The following is a 23,087-nucleotide window of genomic DNA, read 5'->3' as shown; positions in this document are numbered from 1 at the left end:
TCTATGGATGTAAAACAAGTATTGAATTGCTCAAAGTAAATACTCAAAGTAAGTGCTCAAAGTAAATAGGGAGAGAAAGGAACGCGGCGATGTTTTGCCGAGGTATCGGAGAGTCGCCACTCCCCACTAGTCCTCGTTGGAGCACCCGCACAAGGGTGTAGCTCCCCCTTGATCCGCGCAAGGATCAAGTGCTCTCTACGGGTTGATTCTTTGACACTCCGTCACGGCGAATCACCCAAAGCCGCTCACAACTTGAGTTGGGTCACCCACAAGCTCCGCCGGGTGAACACCAAACTCCCAATCACCACCAAGCCGTCTAGGTGATGGCGATCACCAAGAGTAACAAGCATGAACTCTCACTTAACCACGCGAAGCCTAATGAGAAGATGGATGCACACTTTGCTACTCTTGATTTGCTAGTGAGGCTACTCTCTTGGATTCTCAAATCACAAACACCTCACTAGGACCTTGATCTTCTTGGCACTCACAAACGTGTTTCTCAGCTGTTGGAATGAGCAAAAGTTACTCCACTCACGAGTGGAGCTCCTATTTATAAGGCAGCCTGAAAAACGAACCGTTATGAGCTTCTGCGGGATGACCGGACGCTCCGATCGGATTGGTCGGACGCTCCGGTCAGTTCTACCCGCGTAACAGTTTTCAAGTGATGATCGGACGCTGTCAGGGTCCAGTCAGTAATGACCGGACGTGTCCGGTCGCTCTTGGATGCTTACTGTACTCGACCGGACGCTGGATACTCAGGGTCTGGTCAGTATCGACCGGACGCGTCCGATCACTCTTTCTCAAGTCTGGACCCTTACTGGAGTCGACCGGACGCTGGCCCTCAGCGTCCGGTCACATTGACCTTCAGCGTCCGGTCACACCAGACTTGATCTCCTCAGTCAAATGAGCTGACCGGACCCTGTGGCCAGCGTCCGGTCGCACCGGAACCAGCGTCCGGTCAGTATTTGACCCTCCATTCACTTCCAACTTTCGAACATATGTGAATGAAGTTTGCTTCAAAGGATCTTAGGCATTCATAGGAGCTACCTAGAGCTAGTTTTAACAAGTGTGCACCACACCTAACTCACTAGACTCAACTAGGTCAAGCTACCCATTCATACCCCCCTTAATAGTACGGCCAAAGGAAAAACAAAGTCCTAAACTACTCTAAGTGTCTCTCCAACTCCAATCGACACTTAGAACTAGTCGTCCTTAACCTTGTCGTCAATCCTTTGAAAACCGAAACGATTTCCATCGTAGGGGCATGACCAACTCGATTGCCCAATCGATCTCCATTACCATGACCTAACTTAATTGCCTCTGCAAAACACATGTTAGTTATAGTAATTTTGTATTGACATTAATCACCGAAATCCAACTAGGGGCCTAGATGCTTTCAGTAGCGTAGTAGCCGCTTCACCGCAGCCCAGTGATCCTCTCTGGGATCCTCCATGAAGCGACTGACATAACCCACGGTGAATGCAATGTTTGGCCTCGTGTGGACTAGATAGCGCAGACCGCCGCCGATGCTCCGGTAAAGTGTTGCATCCACCTTCGCTGTGGTGCTGGCCTTCGTCAGCTTCAGCCGCTCCTCCATCGGAGTCATGCATGGTTTGCACTCAGCCATGCCGCTCCTCTCCAATAGCTTGGAGGCATACGCGCTCTGACCGAGCGTGAGTTCCTCCTTCCCCTGTCTTACCTCGATGCCGAGGTAGTAGGAGAGTGCGCTGAGATCACTCATTCAAAAACGAGTGGCCATCTCGTGCTTGAAGCCATAGATGTCCTCCATGCGCGCGCTGGTGACGATTAAGTCATCCACATACACGCCGACGACGAGCTCCTCCTTCCCCCGTCGCCGCATGTAGAGCGCGTGCTCGGTTGCGCACCGCTGAAACCCAAGCTCGCCCAGCGTGACGTCAAGTTTGGCGTTCCACGCTCGTGGGGCCTGCCACAGTTCGTAGAGCGCCTTACGCAGTCAGAGCACCCTGTGCTCCTCTCCCTTGACGGCGAAACCTAGAGGTTGCCTGACGAAGACCGTCTTCGCCAGCTCGCCGTTGAGGAAGGCCGATTTAACATCCAAGTGATGGACGCGCCAGTCCTTTGCTGCTGCCAAAGTCAGTAGCAAATGGATAGACTCCATGCGCGCTACTGGTGCAAAGACCTCCTCGAAGTCTATGCCCTCGCGCTGTACAAAGCCTCGGGTCACGAGGCGCGTCTTGTGCTTGACAACGGTGCCGTGCTCATCCCGCTTGACTTTGTACACCCACTTCAGGCTGATCGGACGGCATCCTGGAGGTGGATCGACGAGCTGCCAAGTCTCATTTTCCTCGATCGCCTTCATCTCCTCCAGTATCGCCCGTCGCTAGTTTCCATCGCGCTCGGCCAGCGTGAACGTCGGTGGTTCCTCAGCACTAACGAGTAGTAGCTCTGCGTCATTGAGCAGCCAACCAACCAGGCCTGAGGGCCCTGTGTGTGGCAGAACCACCTAATCTAATGCCTCCTAGGAGCGCTCGTCTTCCATTAGACACTAAGCACTCGAAGGAGCACACCAAATTACTCGGTTCCATCGGGCACACCCAAGGGGAGAACCCGAAAATCCATATTTTTGCCATTAGAATCACAAATGAGAGAATAAAGCTTACATTATTCTTAACCATTTCTTACATCACTTTTAATACAACATCAGAGTATAATCTTTATTATTACAACAACAAAATGTAATTATATTATCAGAGTTATGAACAATTTAATTTAACAGCAGAATATAAACATGTTATCAGAATTATAGCGGAAATAAATATCTATACATGACATGATGAAGCATTGGTATATAAACTATGACAACAGATTATAAAACTTTAATTTAGAAAACATTTAGTGAGAGTTATAAATAAAAACTATGATCGCAGCGTAAAGGAATCATCTCTGAGCCCACTAGGAGGAATCCACACATAATGATTAGCTCTAGCATCCACCTGTCACCTGCAACAGGGGAAATAAAACCCTGAGTACTCAATTGTACTCAGCAAGACTTACCCGACAGGAGGAAAGCAAAGACTCCAAGGATATGCAAGGCTATCTGGCTTGTGGGTTGATTGCATTTGCAGGAAGCATTACTAAGCGTGCGTCATTATATTCGATTTTTATTAAAAGCCGCATTGGTTCATTAACTAACCATTCTATGTAAGCACATGTGTTACTTTCAAGCAGGTGGTAAGCAATCAGACTTCCTTTTCTATTCCATCTTTCATCTTTCAGTTCTTACTACGGTGCTAGGCATAAGACAAGCCATACCGGATCGCCCGGTGATTCGCGAATCAATGCCCCCCGCTGGGTACCCCAAAAAACACACGCCCCGCTTGTACCTAAGGCACATGCAGGATCAACCCATCACTCTCCTGTCCTGGGGTCCTAGGTCCCCGTCCAAACTGGGACTCCAAGCCCCCGCCTCTGAGTCCCAGACTTAGTGCGGTGCAAGGACCTCCTCCACTAAAAAGAAAACCCTGATAGTTGGTCCGGAAAAGAGCCGGAACCCACAACAAGAGAGCAACAAGTCTTCCAAGCGCACATACCCAAGTATGTGCTTGGGATAATAAGTATGTGACTTACCTCGATGGCTTATGCAACGATCGGTCCTTAATTGACACAGACAGGGAAAACAGTGTAACCAAGCTATGCCCCGCGTCCACGGCGACACAACCTCTTACACCCACCAATACCCAAACCATATCCCTGCCCGGTCACTATTTTTCTTTCCACCATTTATATTTTCCAAGTGATAATAATGCAGTAATATATTTCCTATCTCTCGCGAGTGACAGGCAATCACTCGACTTCTACCGGAGTCCTGTAGCATAGCATTCTGCATGATCCTGTAATACTAGTAATACTCAGAGGATAAAGATATATATATGCAAGTGAGTTTCATTCAACTCCTTAAAACTTAATGCACAGATATAATTTAAACTGCAGAAAAATAGGGGTTATGCACCGGGGCTTGCCTGGGTAAGATATATATTAAAAGTTAGTATTTGCATCTTCATATTATCCACCATCATTCGAATAGAAAGCCCATTGTATCATCTCCTGGAGAGAATGCCATTACACCATCTTCAGATTCCCAATCATCCTTCAATTGATCCGTTGCTCCATCATCGTACCTATATGATATGCATTGATACAAATGCATAGATGTAAATAATCAACGACAGCCAAAATGCTTAGAAACCCGATCACGCCTCATAAGCTAACGAGATAGCTCTAACGCTGGTCTACGTATCCTAGTTGTCGAATAAGACGTTATTTCCCAATAATTATTTTAGTTATATAAACACAAGGTATTTCTTTATTTCATTCTATCGATTTAATCATTATTCGAAATAGGGCATCATTGTCTATCAGCAACTAATTATTTTGGAGCTATAAAAATTACATTGAGTACCTGATATTGCTAGGATCCTACTGTAAAAATTTCAGATTCAACACTATTACTAATTTATCACAATAATTCCTACAAGTTTATATTTTTACAACAATAAGTATCTCTAATTAATTATATAGCTTCCAATAATATTGTCGAACTATGTGAACAAAATATACTAACAGGTAGATCATAATTTTAGAAACTTAACAAAACTGGTTTCACTATTTTTGGACACCTACCCAATTTTATTTTAAGTTTACAAATTTACCTTGTAAGCTAAATTAGAAGCTGCTCTACAAATTGAAAAGGCCAGCATCAACGAACTGGCCCAGCAGCATGGCAGCCCAGTCGGCACCAATCCGGCCCAGCCGGACGGCGCGCGATGGCCCAGAGCGCACACGCGACCCAGCGCAGGGGCGAGCGGCCCAGGCGCGAGCGGCACCAGGCCGGCCCAAGCGGGGGCGCGGCCGGCGGCCCATCGTGCGGTAAGCAGCAAGACGGCCCATCGCGCGGGCGAGCCCTAGGCGAGCTCGACCGACGGCCCAGGCGGCAAGGCAGCCCAATGCAGCGGCACCTGGCGATGAGGCCCCTGAGTTCTCTCTAAATCAACTAACGGTACACACGTACTATTTATCTGAGTCTCGTATTTCGCAGTAAGGACCTTGTATAACATTTTGTCTTGGATTCTCACCCTTCACTTCATCTTCCTCATACAGAGGAATAGAGGACGGCAGAGGAGCTCCGGCCGGACGGACGGCAGCAACGGCGCAGCGGCTACGCAGCGCTGGCACGCGACGCGGGGAAGAAGAGGAGGGCGCCGATGTACCAGCGTGGCCGAGGGGCACGCGCACGGAAGAGGCAGCATCGTGGAGCCAGAGCGGTGGGTCCAGCGCTGGAGATGGAGCGGCGGAACGGCGTGGGCACGGTGAAGAGCCGCGCACAGGCTCGGGCGCGCCTACACGTGCGGTGACCGTGTAGCGATGTCAGCGGCTGACCATGGCAGGCGCTGCGGCAAGATGCGGCATGGCAGCCTGGCTCGGACGTGCGGGAGGGCAGCGCCGAGGTGACGCAGAACACGTGAGCTTGGGCGCGCCTACGGGTGCGGATGAGATGCCTGGAGGGCAGCGCCGCGGAGCAGCGGGTCCGGCGCGGGCCGAGGGCGCGCGTGGACGGTGGCGTCGGCGTGAGGCAACAGAGGGAGGCGAGTTGAGCTATTCGGCGCTGCGGCACGGGACGAGCAGCGTGCGCTCGCGGGGCGGCTTGGTGGCAGGGGCGCCGCGCGAGGCAAGCAGAGGAGGGAGCGCCACCGTGGAGCAGCAGGGATGGCGTGACCATGGCAGCACGACAGGTGCTCGCGCAAGGCGGAGCTGCGAGGTCACAGCGGCGGTGCGGCGTGGGTCCTGGGCGGGGCATGGCAGCCAGCAGCGCTGGGAGCGGGGAGGACGAGCAGGAGTTGGGGCGCCGATGAGCAGCAGAGAAGAAAGGGAGGAGGAGGCAGCACTTGGCTCAGCCCCGAGCTAGTCCATGGCGGATGCGTGCTAGCTGCAGAGCTCGGTGCGCTTGCGTTGTGGCCGGGCGACTACGGCCGGAAGGCAGGAGAAAAAGGAAGGGAGAGAGGGACAGGCCTGGCACGGCTTGGCCTCGTCACTGGCGCGACGCGACTGTGAAAAAGACCACACATCACAGGCACCGACACGGCATGGCCACCTGGGCGTCCAAGCAGAGGCAGGCAGACAGAGGCGTTGACAAAGGTAGGCAGCAGACAGAGGCAAAGCAGAGCAGCGAAAAGGCAGAGAGAGAGAAGAGAGAGTGCACAGACAGGCGCAGCACAGAGGACAGACAGACAAGCTGAGGCAGCAGAAAACAAGCGCACGAGGAGAAAAACGATGAGCCAGGTGCAGTGCAAGGTCGGCAGGACAGCATGGCGTGGTTGCACGTGTGCATGCACTTGCTTGCTTGCTTCTTGAGTGCACTTGTGTCCTGTGCGGGTACTGCTGCCGGGTAAGAGCTGCTGATACTTGTTGTTTGCTCTGGAATGATGCGACGGAAAGCAAGACAGAGAGCAGAGAAAAGAAAGAGCGAGGAGCAGTCGGTCAACTAGTACAGTAAATCGCTACTAGTATCGCTGAGTACGTTTGCCCTTTCTTCTAACTCTTTGTTTTAAAGTTATCGTTGTAATGTATATATACCTATATATATCTCTCTCTAACGATTTACTAATTTAGATAATTTGCAACGTCTAGGTACAGGAAAATTTCAACAAAGCTCGAATTTAAATTTGATTCAAAAGCTATATATTTGTATATCGTTCTATTTATTAATGGATTTTATTTTATTTATAAATGTTGCTTTTCATGCTCAACCTAACAGAACAAACCGTTTGCTAGCATCGTCGTTCGACATTTCTAAATATCTTTACGCACTGAGTATTTTAACTTGGGCGTTGATTCGAGTCCACAAAACTGGGTCACACAAGATTCGCTCATCGCATTAAGTATGTTTTAAATAAAAAATCCGAGAAACCCGTTTTTGGAAATTTTACTTTGGTCTAAATCGCGGTGCTAAATAAGCTCGTAACACCAGGGTTGTTACACTGTGCCGCCGACGATGTCGTCCAGCCTGCGGAACCGCACCTCCTCACCTTCGTGGTAGGCGTCCACGAACTCAGTGATGTCACTTGGAGCCTTGGAGGTGAGGCGAACTTGATCAGCGTTGATGGAGTTCCCTGTTCCACCAGAGTGCTCGGCACAATACCTGAAGTGCTCGGCACCCCTGGTGCAGTGCTCGGCACTACTTCTGGACTTCTCATCATAACTCCTGCAGTGCTCGGCACCACTGTAGGAGTGCTCAACCTCAATCTTAGAGTGGTCGGCACCACTGCAAGACCTCTTGGCTCGAGATGTTAACGGGGAATTCCCCGTCGGGGGTTACTACCCCATCGCTGTCCCCACGGGGAAAAATTTCCCCCGTCCCCATCCCCACGAAGGCTCACGGGGAGCACTTCTTCCCCATCCCCGTCCCCGCTCGGGGATTTAATCCCCGCGGGGATCCCCATCCCCGCATCAACTCACCACCTGAAGTGCTAGCTTTGTTGAAGGCCAGTAGGAGCTGCAGAAACATTGGCCCATTAGTCCGAAATGGAAACCAACGGTCCAGAGAACACAATTTTGCTTTGTTTTGGCTAGGGTGCCCCTTCTTTTATAGCTCCCTCCCTCTGCGCTCCACGCTCCGTAGCCGATGTGGTACTAAAGCTTTGCCTCATCTCCAGTTCTCCACCAAACGCAATGTGTTTTTTATTGGGCCTCCCGTTGCATCCGGCCCATTGCTCGAACGGGGGAGGAGGCTGTTAGGCCGGCCCAGCTAGCTTAAGCAAGCCTGCAGGAGCCTCCTTAGTGCACATAGAATTGGGCCTTAAACATTTCAGGTCCCCGCGGGGAACGGGGACGGGGGCATGCATACCATCGCCGTCCCCGTCATACCTGATGGGGATGATTTTTTCCCCATTTAATTCCCCATGGGGAGAAGATTTGTACCATCCCCGTCCCCTAATGGTTGAATTCCCCACGGGGAATTGAGGAACGGGGCCCCATTGACATCTTTACTCTTGGCTCCGCCACAGGAGTGCTCGGCACCCGTCCTGGAGTGGTCGCCACCACTGCAGAACCTCCTGGCGTGCTCGACATCCCTCTAGGAGTGCTCGGCATCCCTCCCAAAGTGCTCGGCTCTATCGCTGGAGTGCTTGGCACTCCTCCCGGAGTGCTCGGCACCTCTTTCCCAGTGTCTCCACCACCGTGGATGACCAGGTGCTCGACAATGAAGGTGCTGGTGAAGCCGCCAGCTTCCCCCGTGCTCGGACTGCTCCAGTCCCAAGCCGCCTTCTCGTCGAACACGACATCGCGCGAGACAAGCACCTTGTCTCCGCGTGGGTCGTAGAGCCGGTACACCTAGGTACCCTCAGCATAGCCCAGAAACACCATCGGTGTGCTCCTGTCCTCCAGCTTGGTGAGGTTCGCCTTTGTCTTCCTGACGTGGCCGATGCAGCCGAATGTCCGGAGGAAGGACACGCTCGGCTTGCGCCCATACCAAGCTTCGAACGGCGTCTTGCCCATCAAGGCCTTGGTCGGAGCGCGATTGAGGAGGAACACCGCCGTGGTCACCGCCTCACCCCAGAACCTTGCCGGCATGCCTTTGGCCTTCATCATGGATTGAGCCATGCCGACCACCGTCTGGTTCCGTCGCTCCACCACGCCATTCTGCTGTGGCGAGTATGGCGCGGTATGGTGTCGCACCACACCCTGATCCGCGCAGTACGCAACGAACTCCACCGAAGTGAATTCGCCGCCGCGATCAGTCCTCAGCACGCGGAGCTTCTTGCCGCTTTCGGCCTCCGCACGCATCTTGAACTTCTTAATCGCTGTCGCTGTTTCGTCCTTGCTCGTTAGGAGTTGCAGCCACATGTAGCGACTGCAATCATCCACGAGCAGGAGGAAGTACCGCCGACCACCGTTTGTAGCAGGCGTGATCGGCCCGCAGAGGTCGCCGTGGATGAGCTCGAGAGCGTCCTTTGCGCGATACTTGGCCGCCTTTGGGAATGGTAGCCTCCTCTGCTTCCCGGCCAGGCAGCTGTCACACAGCTCGCCTCCGTGCTTGATGTGGGGTAGCCCTCAGACCATCTTCTCCAGCCGACCAAGCATGTCGAAGCTGAGATATCCGAACCGGGCATGCCACATCCACGGTTCCTCGGTGTGCCTTGCTGCCAGACACACCGGCTGCTCTACCTTTAGGTCGAGCAGGTACAACCGGTTCAGGGACCTCTTCACCTTGGCAAGACATCGCTGCTTCTGGTCCCTGATCCTAAGGACTCCGTCCTAGATCAGTACCTCGCTACCGCGCTCATCCAGCTGACCAATGCTGATGATGTTGGAACGCAGCTGCGGGATGTAATATACATCCGTTAGCGCGCAGTGCTCCCCATTCTGGCACCTGAAGATGATGGTGCCGCGCCCTTGGATAGCCACCCTTGAGCCGTCACCAAACTTCACCATACCGGTAACATCGTCGTTGAGCTCGGAGAAGGATGCCTTGGAGCCCGTCATGTGGTTGCTGGCATCAGAGTCCAGATACCACCGCCGCTACTGGTCGACGCCCACACGTCCGAGGTGGACTTAGGCACGTCGTTCGTCGAGGTTGACAGTCTTCAGGGCCTTCCCAGGTCCTTCAACCGTTGTCGCCTCTTCCCTCTCCTCGACCTCGACGTCGTGCAGTGCACAGAACATCGCCATCAGGATAGTGGCCTCATCCTCATCATCGGCTTGCGCCAGATGAGCCTGAGCCTTGTTTTCCTTCTTGCGGTTTGGGCACTCCCGTGCCCAATGGCCCATCTTCCCACAACGCCGACAGGCGTTGAGGTCGACCTGCTTCTTCTTCTCCGAAGAAGTCTTGCCGCGGCGCTTGCCATCGTTACCGCGGCTGGAGGAGGCTGCCTTCCCGGAGTTCCTCCGAGCAGCCCACTCCTCTTTTGTCAGCAGCAGTTTGTCGTTGTCCTTCGTTGCTGTCGCCTGCTCTAGACGCTCGTTCACCGCCCGCAGATGGCCTATCACATCCTCAATGGTGAGGGTGGACAAGTCCAGCATCGTCTCTATGGATAGAGCGATCTGGATGTACTTTGTCGGCACGGAGTAGAGGTACTTGGAGACCGCCTCCTCTTCGTCGATGGTGACGCCGTGGCTCTTCAGCTTGCTGATGAGCGCCTGTAGGCGAAGGGAGAAGTCCTCCACCATTTCACCATCCTTGAACTTGAGGTTGGCATACTCCTGCTTTAAAAGCTGGGCCGTCGCCTTCTTTGCGCGGTCAGAACCGACGCGCATCGCCGCAATAGCCTCCCATGCCTCCTTAGCAGAGCTCTTCGCTCCCAACCGCTCCCTGTGCTCCGCCGGTACAGCAGCGAGAATAGCCTTCAACGCTGACATGTCATCTTCTTCATTGTCGGTGCCCTTGTCAACAGCATTCCAGAGCCGTCGGGCTCTGAGCTTGACCTTCATGGTCAACGACCACTCTCCATAGTTGGTGCGAGTCAGCGTCAGCCAACTGGTGCCGCTAACCTCCCGCACCATGCGAACAACGACCTCCGGTCGTGGCTAGGCAGCCACAGCAGTGCCACTGCTGTCGGCCATCTCCGAACCATTCGTCATCGCCAGCGGTTAGTCCGGCGATGACGTTTGTACGGCTCCGATACCACTTGTTAGCCCACAGGATCACCGGCTCAGGTGAGTGAACCACTCACCAGTCTTGCCGAGCACCCGCTAGTGTTGCCGAGCACCCACTAGCTAAGCCGACCACGAACAGGCGTTGTCCGTCCCCACATACTATGGCTAAAGGTTGAAGAAGAGAAAGAACAGAATAACACATACAGTACAAGACACCAGCGTTGGCCGAAACCCTGTATGGGAGATGGCAAATCTGAACTCTCTTTATTGAGTTACCGTGGCAGTCTATTTATACAACTCTATCCATCTAGTCCTAGTACAGCTGCCATGCTGCAACAGTGACTAGATAACACAGCAGGGCTGACTCTGCGCCGGCCTCTGCATGTGGCTACAGTGCTGCAGGTGAGCCGTTCGGCGCCTGCACCTGCAGCGGCTACAGTATCACAGCAGAGAGCCTTTTCGGTGTCGCCTTTCTCTGCTGTGTGTTCACACGAGGAAAACAGTAGATTATTCTAACATTATGTTGCAGTGTAACATGCTCTTCACTTTTCGCCTAGTAGTTCTGGAATAGTTGCCTCCAAGCAGCATCTGCCTGATGGACTAATTCAGACTCTCTGTGGGCTCTCTCGGACTGTATCTGCAGCCTCCCTTCGAGAACTCTTGCCCTCTCAAGAGCAGCAGCCTTTTCTGCTCTTTCATTTTCAAGTTCTCTGAAATTGAGGACGAGTAAAACAGGTGCAGTGCTGATTTATGGGGGGACTTTGCTGCAGAATCTTTGAGAGAACTCACCCTCTTAGTATGGCAATCTCTGCCTCTAAGGCTTCGCTTCGACCTATGTAAGCGTCAATCATTTCCAATATTCTTGCACTTCTCTGTTCAATAATTCTTGTTCTCTCGAAAGCAATAGCCCTTTCTTCTTTTTCAATATCAAATTTTCTGCAATTGTGATCGTGTAACAAGTAAATTGTTGTTCTTAGGAAAAGCTTACTCAAGGAAACTTTTAGAGAACTCACTCCTTTGATCTAGAAGTCTCTGGCTCTAAGGCGTGGGTTCGGCCAATGCAGGTCTCAACCCTCTCTACTAATCTTGCAGTATTCTGATTCACATGTTAGAAACTACTACAACTGAACTAAAAACATCATTTATGGAATTAATCGTGCAAAATTGAAAATCTAATAGAAACACTACTGGAAATCAAGTAATGCACCATTGCACAATTTATCATCCACATAAACACCTACAACTGAAAAATGACCACACCAGCAACTCCACCATAAATAACAACTAAAGTATATGAAATTATGAAACATACCAAAAACAAAAACGCAATCTGAAATATATATAGTGAATTACGAACAACAATTTCATATTTACCTCAACTTGCGCTTTGGAAGCACGTAACTTCTTTGGAGGACATTCTTCTTCGGTTTGTTTAGAAGTTGAATTTCTAGAACCAGCATCAGCTTCTGCATCAACACCCCTGGGACGCTTATTTTTCTTACGCGAGTAATGAAGAAGAGGTGATGATCGTCACATTAAGTTCATTTAGAACATCAGTTGCAGACTTCAATCGCTGCTCTTCAGTAGTCATCACTGAACAATGATAAGGAACCTGAAACAAAACAAAAAAAAAACAGAAAAAAAATTAACAAAATGGAAATAGCTATGGCCATATAAGGAATTCCAGTCTTTGGGCCGTGCTTATTCTTCAATAGCTGCTTCGCAGTATTCTCTGATGCACATGTTAGGTATTTAGTAATTGATAGTTATTGCTTTGAACCATAAATTGCAGAAATGTGTACCAAAGCCTTACATCAGCTTCATCAATCATCAGTCATCTCAACATCTACCTTATGTGCCTTGATCTGTGAAGCGACAGGAGGCAGTGCAGCACTTCCACCCACAGAAAATTCTGCCGCTAAAGAAAGGGTAGATTCAGCGCAAAACCTTGCCTTCCTCTCCTCAACGACAGCTACTGCCCCATCAGCAAGTGCATTCCTGCATAGGATGACTAATTGTCAACATGTAAGTTTGGAGGTAGGGAAAAATGAAGGAGACCATTTTTTGTCCACCTTTCTTGTGTAGTAACTTCCTTATCGATTAGGCCATGGTGCTCACGTTTTGATTCCTCAAACTGAACAGCAAGTTTGCAAATGAGAACACAGAGCAATTTAAGAAAGAGAGAAAAGGTGAGGCGAAACTTAGTAGTGTGACCGAAGACTAGCGGGAATGTTTTTTCTCACTTGCCTCAACCCTATAGCCCTCCATTCCTTGTAGCTCCTTTATACACTGCTCTCCCTTGCTCAGAGACATTGGTGTGTGTTCCCGCTGTGCGCCTCCTTGTTGGTTTCCACTGTTGGCAGCTGGCGTTGGCCATGAAGGTCCAGCTCCTGCTGCCCCTGCAGTACATAGGATTGAAGCCATAGGTTTTGCTAAAGGCATAAAGGGTTCCCTCTCAAACCAGTCACCAGACTTGGTTTCAGTTTCCGCGTTCCTGGGCTCACCCATCAAATATGCATCTGTTTTCTTGGCTGAATGATCAACCGCATGACCTTGGGAAGAAGGCGATGGCAGTGGAACAAATGCTGGATGCTTGGGTGAGATTATGTGTTGAAGGCTATGATCAGTTCTGTCAATGATTCAAAGCAACACGTAAAATTTTGATTTGAGAAATGCGTAGTAGTAGTAGAATGATCATGTCAAGGAAACTACTATGGGCATATAGTGAATTCCAGTATTGTAGTTCGTGTTAATCAAATAGTTGACAAAAGAACCCGCAAAGTATTGTCAATTGCTACAAATGATGATATAAATTAGCTAGCGTCGACTCCACTACACCATGATTCATAAAGCAGTCAAAATGAGCATGTAATAATAAAGCCTGACAAAAAGAAGATTAGGCACAGAAAGGACATATCAGTACCAACATAATGATTAAGTCAAGATACTTTAGCTACTACTGCAACCTGAAAAAAATGTGCTCATTCACTAGCACAGTCAGCAGAAAAGTAAGGTAGATATATTTCTTATGCAGGCAAGATTGTCAATCATGCTTTCCCATGTAAAGAAGCACATTCCAATATTTGTCCAAATATTTTTCACCTGGCACAGTGGCACTGCTATATACGAAAAGTTGAAACTTCAACACAAACATGAAAGGAGGCCAGAGTAATACATCAACAACTGTGCCCAACCACTGGTTAAGCAGGATTGCAGAGTAACAGCTAAATGAGGGAAACAGACAATACCTGAGCTTCTTCAGTGGATTGAAGCCCAAATCAATGTTGCACTTAGGACAGCTGTTAATATTCACGTGCGTGAAATGCTCAATGCATTCCCTACAAACTATTCCAGACATACAATAATATAAATGACTGGTGTTCGAGAAAATAATATAAATGACTGAAAACACTTGTACAACTGTAGATAAGGGTTTACCGATCAGGAATAATTTAACACTTTGGCCACTACTTTGTAGAACTTTATATCAATTATACAAGGTTATATTTTGTTGAAAGAATTTTAGAGATAACTCTAGTAATATAACTTTCATATAGTGAATTTTGATATTCAAACATAAAGATCGTCGAACTTCATAAAGCTTGACGGCACAAATTCTAGTACTTCAAATTAAAAACAACATAAGTTTACACAAGTTTGCACAACTAAATGCTAAGAAAGTATATATTATTATGCATGTGAACTCCTAGATGATCTGGAAGGAATGCAATTGGATGGGTCAGGTCGGCTATCATGCCTGTTCATTTGCTACAGCTAATCAAGGAGGAGGCCGAACATGGTTGATGGCAGGCTTTAAGCATATTCAGTCCCTGATCGTGCTATTATGTTGCTAACTCTCTCTTTGTTGCCAGTTAGGATGCCTCTTGTTTGTTGCTGTCGCAAGTTGAGCTGTTTAATATCATGCCCTTTCTAAACACCAGTTCCTTCAGTAAGCCTAGGCTTCCTGGGGTTCGTAACTTGTTTCAATTTCTTCTTAATAAAATATGTGCTTTGGCACGGTCACAAAAAACATTCTAAGCTTCTAATTTCCAAACCAACAAGTTTGTGTCATGAAGCTCAAAGTTTAGGAACAAATTCACCAGAAAAATAGAATGCATAATTAGTAAAAGAAAACAACTAGTATAATTGATACTTCACCTATGTTTCATATTTACGGCACACAGATACAAGGAAATGAAATCATTTATAAATATTTACTGATCTACACAATAAATTATCTACACCATTCCCCATTGGTAACTCTTCACAATAAACCCTAAACTTGATTATTGCAATTGCAACCGATCAATTGACATATTCTGTTATTAAAAAAGGGAAAGGCAGGTGTTTCCATGGAACAAGCCATAGCTAAGCATGGAAGTGGACTAGGCTGTTTCTGGACAAGGTGGCATAGTGGCATGCCCTCTGCCTCCTACTTCCTCCGATCAGATATATATGTCCATCTAGGTCTGTCGTAAGGAGAAGTTTGGTGAATCGAGCTCCAGAGTCCAGACGATGTGGGAGGACATTGCATTTGTTAATGGAGGAAGAAGGACAAGACCATCAGTTGTACATGTAAGGTGTCCAACACATTTTGTTGGACTTGGTACATCATCACATCAGAAAGACAACTATTTTATGAGATTATGAAGACCTGTTTAAATTGTGGTGGCAAATTTCCTGAAGTCTTTGTGTTTATTGTGTTGTGACAATAATTCCAATCTTTTGGGGATTCCTTAACTTGGACTTGTTTTGGATGGTTTACAAATATGTGGCCATTTTCGGTAATACCCATGAGGCCATGACTCTTTGGCTCACATGTACACTAATTTTCCTTCCCATCCCCGGCCAAAGCAAATGCAGCCGAACTTTATACCATCAGAGGCTAACGATTTCTAACATATACTAGTTATTACTAGAACCGTAAAACAAGCAGGATCAAACAATTAGTTGGGGTGGAGGTAGGAGATGGAGGCGCAACTTACAGGCATGGAGGCACTCAGGCATGGTAATTGCATCGCGGTCATGGAGGAAGCCACCACAGAGCACGCAGGTGAGGCACGGCGCCATGCTCGAGCAGCGCACCATCGCCTCTGCATCCGCGACGTCGCCGGACCCACCAACCCCCTCCCTGGCAGGCTGCGCGACGGCTGTGCCGTCGGAGTCGGGGCACGGGCTAGCGCCAGGTGGGGCTTTTCGGCCTCTTATTCTCATGATGATGAAGTTCGCATCAGCACAATGCGCCTCACGTCGCGACGTAGGGTTTCTTGCCAACCGTGACCAACGACCAATCAGACACTGCAGCGGGTTGCGCCCGGAGGAGGCAGCTCAATTGGAGGGGAGACGCGCGAGCAGGGGAGGGGAGTAGCCGAGTAGGGCACAGCGCGGTGCGGTGGTCAGGGGAGGGGATCGGCGCCGGCGCCGGCGGCTCGGCAGTGTGGTGCCATCAGCGAAGAGGAGCGTCAGCTGGCCAGGAGAGTCGCAGCGGGGGCAGACCGGCAGACCAAGGCGTAGCAGGGATGGGTGACGATGCAGCTGGGAGAGTGGTGCCGGCCGCCGGAACGGGGCGTGGCGCAGCGCGGGCTCTGAGCTCGGGCGGCGGCGTTGCCAAGTTCGATTTTTTCACCCTCAATCAATGCCCATCGACCGGTGTGCAGCTAGAGAATATATATTTTTATTAATTAAGGTCAATTCTTTTTTTAAAAATACTATACAACACACGTACTCCCTTCGTCCCAATTTATCTGTCATTTTCGGTGTCCGTGCCACGACTTTGACTCAATTTGTACAAAATATGTGCAACATTTGTGTCTCCAAATAAATTTGTTAAAAAACTAGATTCAAAGATCTTTCCAACGATGTTAATTATGTACCATAAATAATAATATTTTTTAATATATATTTTGTTAAAGTTGTTTCTCGGGAAGCGAGAACGACAGATATTCTAGGACGGAGGGAGTACGTGTTTTAGCACTAAAAACACATGAATTTTTAGTCACCGGATCATTGCCTCGGTTATCTGCGTCGGATCCGCAAGCCAGTAAACGCGAACGCCAGAGAGAGATGATGCGCGTGGTCGTGTCAGGTGGCTGGTCGCGTCCGCCAGAGAGAGACGATGCGCGTGGTCGTGTTAGGTGGCTGGTCGCGTCCTTCAGAGAGAGAGGACGTGAACGCGAACGCGAATCGCTCTGTAATATGTCAGGTGTCAGGTGGCCCCACGACGCTACCCATGACGAAACCAATCGCTCTGTAATTTGTCCTTTCATAGAAAAAAATTATTTTCTGTGATATGTGATTTGTGATCTGTGGATTTGTGATTTTGTGATTGTCTGAAGGTAGAAGAAGGATGGAGATTGTTGAATCTTAATCTTATAGTGTAAAAAATTCATGTGTTGAAATTGTATAAAACACATGGTTGTGTAGTAGACAGACTTATTTTTTTTACTTTCCCATGACTTGTAAGCTACTCTCTTTTAGTCCCAAAATAAGAGTATTTTTAGGTTTTGTTGGAGAGATAAAAAAAATACTAAAAAATTACCTATATATATCTCTTAAAGTTGTCCCAACATATAATAATTGCATCTTGGGACTAGATAAAGCTAAAAAACCAATAAGGGCCTGTTTGGAACACAGGAATCCAGACTAGAGGAATGGAATAAAACGCAGGAATCAGATAGGAGGAAAATAGGAAACCAGAGGAATAGAAAAGTGTAGGAAAACTGTAGGTAGAGGTGTTTGGAACACGGGAAAAAAAACACACGAAACGAGATTTAAACACTGTTATGTTTTCACTTATAAAAAAACGTAGGCAAGCACACAGTTTCACAAATAGCATATTTTAGGCACTGTCGTGTTGTCCCTACACCTGGGTCCCATCTTCTCACTGTGATGGCAACAAGCTTCACCGTTTCTCAGAGTGAGTCACCCGCCGCTCGTTCTCCAACACAGGTTCTGCTGCCTCGGGCACACGCGAAGGAAGCAAAAACCAGAGCTTTGAGCGGATGTTTATTTTCCCGTGAAACCTCGTTGTCGCTACAGTATTCCAGAGGAAAGGGTCTGTCCGATTCCTTTGATCCAAACACCTGCTCGTCTTTCTTTCCTACGTTTTTATTTCCTTCATTTTTCCTATGGAAATCCCGTGATCCAAACGACCCCTAAAGTTGGTAGTGGATAAGCTATCCCAACATATAATAGTTGCACTTTGGGACTAGAGAAAGTTTAAAAAAACTAGTAAAGTTAGAGCAACTCCAACCAATCCCTCAAATTTTGCCCCCCTATTCCTGCAAATGAGAGTCCCTCATCCATATTTCATCCCCTACTCCTTTGGGTACTCCAACCGATCTCCTAAATTTTCCTACTTTTACACTGTATTGTCATGGACCCTATTTATTGGTCCCACTTGTCAGCTTTATGGAAGAGAGAAAGTAGGATAAGGGACAGGATGAGGGACTCCTACATCTGGGGGTTTAGGAGAGAGAAATGAGAGTCCCTCATTCATCGGGGCTTGAATAGGGGTTCGGTTGGAGAGGTTTTTGATGTGTTTGAACTCTCAAAATAAGATGAGGGCTCAAGTAAGAGTTCGGTTGGAGTTGCTCTTAGGTAGTCCATAGCTAGATATGCACTTATTTTGAATGGGACGGAGCGAGTAGTATTTTGAGGTCGAAAAGTTAGTTTGCTGTAGCAAACCGAGAGGGTGCCTCGGAGCTGCTCATATTTAGCCCTCCATTTTATTTTTGGAGCTAAGGAGAAAAAACTCACTCCAACAAATTCAAACTCCTTCCATTCTACTCACTAATACAGAGTATCCAAGCAATTTTGGAACCAAATAAGAAGTTAGCAAAAGACTAGCTCGCCATTTACTAATTAGTTAGTTTTAATGGTACCTTGCTTAATTTCCTAGAAAGGTACTAAGGTATAGATTAAAAAAACATGTATGCAAGTCATGATTTTATTTACCAATTACATTGAGTTATTTTCAGCAAGACAATGTTTAAAAGACGTGTGGATACATGCATGGATAGGGTTTAAACAACCATCCGTGGATAAGATTGAACAGTCTAGCATATCTTATAATTTAAGACAAAATTTAAACCTTTGATACCTTGTATTTTCAGGACAAACAAAGTAAAATATAAGGTACGAAAGGTTTAAAATTTGTCATAAGTTGTAAAGTATTCTGGATTGTTGAATTCTGTGCAAGAATTCCTTTTAAACAATATCTTACCAAAAATAACTCCTACAATTGGTAGCTCAAATCAATGACATGTATGCAGTATGCATACCCTTTTAAACTATGCATTACTGAAAAACTAAGCAAGTTAACAACCAAACAAAATAATTAGTGATAGAGCAAGATAATCCTTTTTCAGACTCCTTATTTGGTCCTAAAATCATTTGGATATCTTATATTTTAGGGAGGGGACAGTAGAAACGTCTCCCAAGTTTGTGATGGAATTGGCAATGGCTAGAGAAGTTCTGACAATTTGGATCTGTTAGTTTTAGCTTCACTGCAAACTGAAGAAGATTTAACCGAATCTTTGATGTGCTGTTTTATGAGAGGCCATTAAAAACTATGCTTCATCTTCTTGAGAGAAGTATAGTTGAGGCCAAAATTTTCTTTTCAACCAAATAATTCCTTGTGACAAGGTATAAAGCCCCTGAGATTAACTAGATGGTGTCAACTGAGAGTTAAAAGTTATAATGAAATAGTGTGTTGAATATAATAAAAGTTACGAGATTAATTAATTGTTAAGTTTCTGGTCCATATGCCATATATATCCAACAAATTAGATCTCCCATGATCGGCGGCAACCTTTAGATCTTCTATGGTTCGTCCCCCTGGCCCATAGCCACGTGAAACAAATCACCAATTAGGCGCTGGAGGGTTTAGGAAGGTCCCGTTCCTGTCCAGGCCATTGCCAGCGGCGTCCAGAAGGCCACTGTTTCAAGGCATCTCACGTTCTTCACTGGCAAAGGGCGTCCAAGTCCTCAGGCGGTGAACACATCACATCTGCTACACCTACGAACATTGCATCGACACCGGCGGCTATGGCTGCGTCCAACTACGGTCTGGCATCTACTGAGTTCTTCCGCATTATGTTTATGTGGTCATGTGTTAGTCTAAGATTAAGATTCTATTTAATCTAAGTTTTAATTCAACAAGTTGCATATAATAAATATTATGATACTGATTTATTATCTATTTTTATACCTCATGCTATAATTTGTTCCCGGAGGGAGTATGTCTTAATAAAGTACAGTTAGCAAGCCCTCGCTTCTCTAAAACTTAATCTCGTTATAAGGGTATGTGATGTCTGGTTTTGCGCCCTTGCAAGCCAGTTCAGTTTTTGGCCGTGCCCAACTATTTTTATCGATTTGAACCGAACTTAGGCTAACCAATTAAAATTTGGCAGCATGAAGTAGAAACCATGCCTAGAGCGAGCAAAATGAGCGCCCATTTTGGCTTGCCTGCCTGCCACCAGCGGAGGAGTTGTCCAACCGTGAGAACGGGTATAATAAATGTATCTTTTTGTTTGGTTTTTAAGTTTAAAATAATTGTATCTTCTAAACTGTTTATATGGGCCTGTTGGATCTACGAACTAAACTTTAGCGGGCTACATTTAGCTGCTACTTGGGATCCAAATGGCACAGCTAAAAAACCAGCTAAAGTTTAGCTAGGTCTATTAGCTGGAGGACCCAAACACCCCAGCTAAAGTTTATTGGCGAGAACTTTTAGCTAGCTAAAGTTTAGCTTTAAAATTTTGGCTAGCTAAACTTTGGCTAAGTGAATCCAAACACGGCCCTAATAATTATATGTTTTCACCATTGTATTCTATCGATTAAATCTACAAATTAAGACTCATGTTAACTATATATGTTTGGAAGCTTAAAATATTATTGACATGTAGGCCACACATGCCATGTGTACAAATCTTGACAAACTTTGTTCAGAAACAATTAAAACGCCATTTTTCCTCCGAAATTTGGCGTCACTGAATTTGGCTTGGTCATGAACAAAACATCAACTTACATGCCCCTTTTGGCATTGCCCAAGTAATTAGCTAGGCCAATTTTCCTAGACTTTTGGCCTCAATCAAACATAATCTAAGGTTGTGTTTGGTTGGGAGAATACGAGAAATAAGATGGTCCTATCGCTGTTTATGGAATGGGAGGGTCCTAGTCTGATGTTTGGTTAAAAGGATAGAGTCATTCTTGTCTTTTGTTTTTAAGAGGCAGCTCTTTTTCTAGCCAGCTCTAAAAATTTGGGGCTTGTTTTAGATGCGGCTCGATTCGGACCGATTTGTAGAGGCGTCTGTAAATTGAGCCACCTCTATCAAAAAAGCTTTCATCGCTAAAAATTATTTCTATAGTAGCACGACACTCATAAATTCTGGGCTCCAAGGAATTTCCGTTCTCTCTGTAGCTCCATGGCCTGGGCGACAATAGATCACTTTCTTACGCCTTCTTCTTCTTTGGTGCTGCTGGATCCTTCTTCTTTGATGCTACTGGAGCATTCTTCTTTGGTGTTGTTGGATCCTTCTTCCTCTTCCTGGTGGTTGTCAAGGTGGTAGGAGGCACAGGTATTCCTGTAGGCCTATTCTTGAAAAGTTGACTAGGGTCATCTTTTGGTCAGCCCTGAAGAATTCCACATACCTGTTAGCTAGCCATCTGGAGGTGAGGCTCTTTGACTTTCCACTTCTTATGGCAAGTGTGTGTGCCATTGTATGTCTTCAGGACCATTCCATGGGCACTGCTATCAACTGATCCATAAAGCTTCCAGGGACAACCCTCTTCATGGTGTGCCTTCAACCTCTTCTGCTCATTCTTGGAGTAGTTTTTTTAACTCTTTCCTTTGTGCTATATTCAGTGACTGCCTTCCTAAGTACCTCAACTGATTCAAAGAGCATACCCACTTTGGATATTAGATTGCTCAAGTATTGCTCCATGAAAGACCTGAACCTAAGTTTCCTTCCCATTCTCCATCAAATTCTAGTAGTTGTAATCCTTCCTCATCTATAGACACATCATTATCATAGTCTAGTAGCTTTCCTTTCTCTGCTCTCTTGCCTTGTGCTATGATCTTCCCCTTAGCAACCCCCTCATCTGTCACTTGGTCATCTATAGACTGAACAAATAAGTCATCATCATCCTCTTCCAATTCATAGTCCAAATCATCGTCACTCCCACTGTTGCCACCATCATTGCCCCTGCTTGTTTCCTCTTCTTCTTCTTCTTCATCTACAATGGACCTTTCCTTGTTATTGTCAACATAATCAAGCTTCTAGGGGCTGATATAACCTTAGGCAAAGATGCAATTGGGTTTTCCACTATGTCATCCCACGTCAAACCTTCTAGATTATCATCATGATCCACATACACTACAAAGTTCTTGACTTTGTGCACAAGCAGTGAAGCCATAACAAGTGTTTTAGTATATGATTCTATCACCCTAAGGCCATCTGCTAGGGTCAGACTAGGCAGCAACCAGTACATTTTCGTTGATGGACTCTTTGGATAGTCCAACTGGTCAACAAAATCTTCTAGCCACAATGGAGACCATGTATCTACTTTGGAGTGATCAAACCAACTGATTTTCTCATCAACATAAGCCTTGCAACCTTGACCAACAAAAAACCAGCCATGATGGAACTCTACAATGAACTCTTCATCATCATCACCTATAGCACGAACCCACAACTAGATCAATAAACCTAGCTAAACAGGCAACAAAAAGGGGGGAAATCCAAATCCAAAACCCTAACCATCAAAAGGTTGTAATCTTAGCACCCATGTTTAAGCACAACCAAAGAACTACGGTGTCGAATATATGAGCCCGGGGTACCTTCACTGCTCGTATACCTGATCCATGCCTATCTACCGAGCCAAAGACAATGAGGAATGAAGCCCATGAAGGCTAGGTGAATCCACCAGGTTGGAGATCGAGTCATCCCGAGGATATTCGGTGCCGTCATATATAGGCCATAGGTAGGATCATTATGTGGTGCATTCCATGTAACAAACTAGGAAATCATCTATTAGCCGATCGGATCTACTATAACTCTACCCCTGAACTATATAAGGACGGGTAGGGGCCTCCCGATTGGGATCCCATCTTCTACATTCTAGCGCATAGCTAAGAGCAGCAGCCCCTGTTGAAAGCTCTAGTTTGGTTTTGGTAAATTGATGAAACACTAAGTGCTAACCTAGTTTATCAAAGTGATTATAAGATAAGTAGCACTACTCCAAGTGGTGAAGCAACTAAAGATCATGACATGATGATGGTAATTCCATGGTGATGATCAAGTGCTTGGACTTGGAAAAGGAGAAAGAAAAAACAAAAGGCTCAAGGCAAAGGTATAAATGGCAGGAGTCATTTTGTTTCGGTGATCAAGACACTTAGAGAGTGTGATCACATTTAGGATCAATAGCCGTACTATTAACAGGGGTGAAACTCATAT

The 23,087-nt window shown here is 46.9% G+C and overlaps 1 protein-coding gene and 1 long non-coding RNA gene across 2 annotated transcripts; both read right to left on the bottom strand.

Annotated features, from left to right (window-relative positions):
* Positions 1–12,066: 12,066 nt before the first annotated feature.
* On the bottom strand, positions 12,067–12,763 carry LOC136541233 (uncharacterized). The gene is made up of 3 exons (XR_010780262.1): positions 12,702–12,763; positions 12,480–12,627; positions 12,067–12,241 (listed from the first exon to the last, which is right to left on the bottom strand). It is a non-coding gene; the product is annotated as an uncharacterized lncRNA (long non-coding RNA).
* An 86-nt stretch (positions 12,764–12,849) lies between these two features.
* On the bottom strand, positions 12,850–15,966 carry LOC136542932 (E3 ubiquitin protein ligase DRIP2-like). The gene is made up of 4 exons (XM_066535541.1): positions 15,615–15,966; positions 13,878–13,974; positions 13,134–13,258; positions 12,850–13,028 (listed from the first exon to the last, which is right to left on the bottom strand). Exons 1-4 carry the CDS (start codon positions 15,841–15,843, stop codon positions 12,850–12,852), a joined length of 630 nt encoding a protein of 209 aa, XP_066391638.1. The 5' UTR covers positions 15,844–15,966.
* Positions 15,967–23,087: the final 7,121 nt, after the last annotated feature.

This window comes from Miscanthus floridulus, chromosome 3, assembly GCF_019320115.1.
Source record: "Miscanthus floridulus cultivar M001 chromosome 3, ASM1932011v1, whole genome shotgun sequence".
Taxonomy (NCBI): Eukaryota; Viridiplantae; Streptophyta; class Magnoliopsida; order Poales; family Poaceae; genus Miscanthus; species Miscanthus floridulus.
The sequence above is the reverse complement of the archived record's forward strand: the minus strand, read 5'-3'. Positions and strand labels throughout refer to the sequence as shown.

Coding starts and splice junctions, on each gene's coding strand:
- LOC136542932 (XM_066535541.1), bottom strand. CDS start 15,843: ATGAGAATAAGAGGCCGAAAAGCCCCACCTGGCGCTAGCCCGTGCCCC. Junction 13,975..15,614: donor GCCTGAGTGCCTCCATGCCT/GTAAGTTGCGCC, acceptor TGTCTGGAATAG/TTTGTAGGGAATGCATTGAG. Junction 13,259..13,877: donor AATCCACTGAAGAAGCTCAG/GTATTGTCTGTT, acceptor AATCATTGACAG/AACTGATCATAGCCTTCAAC.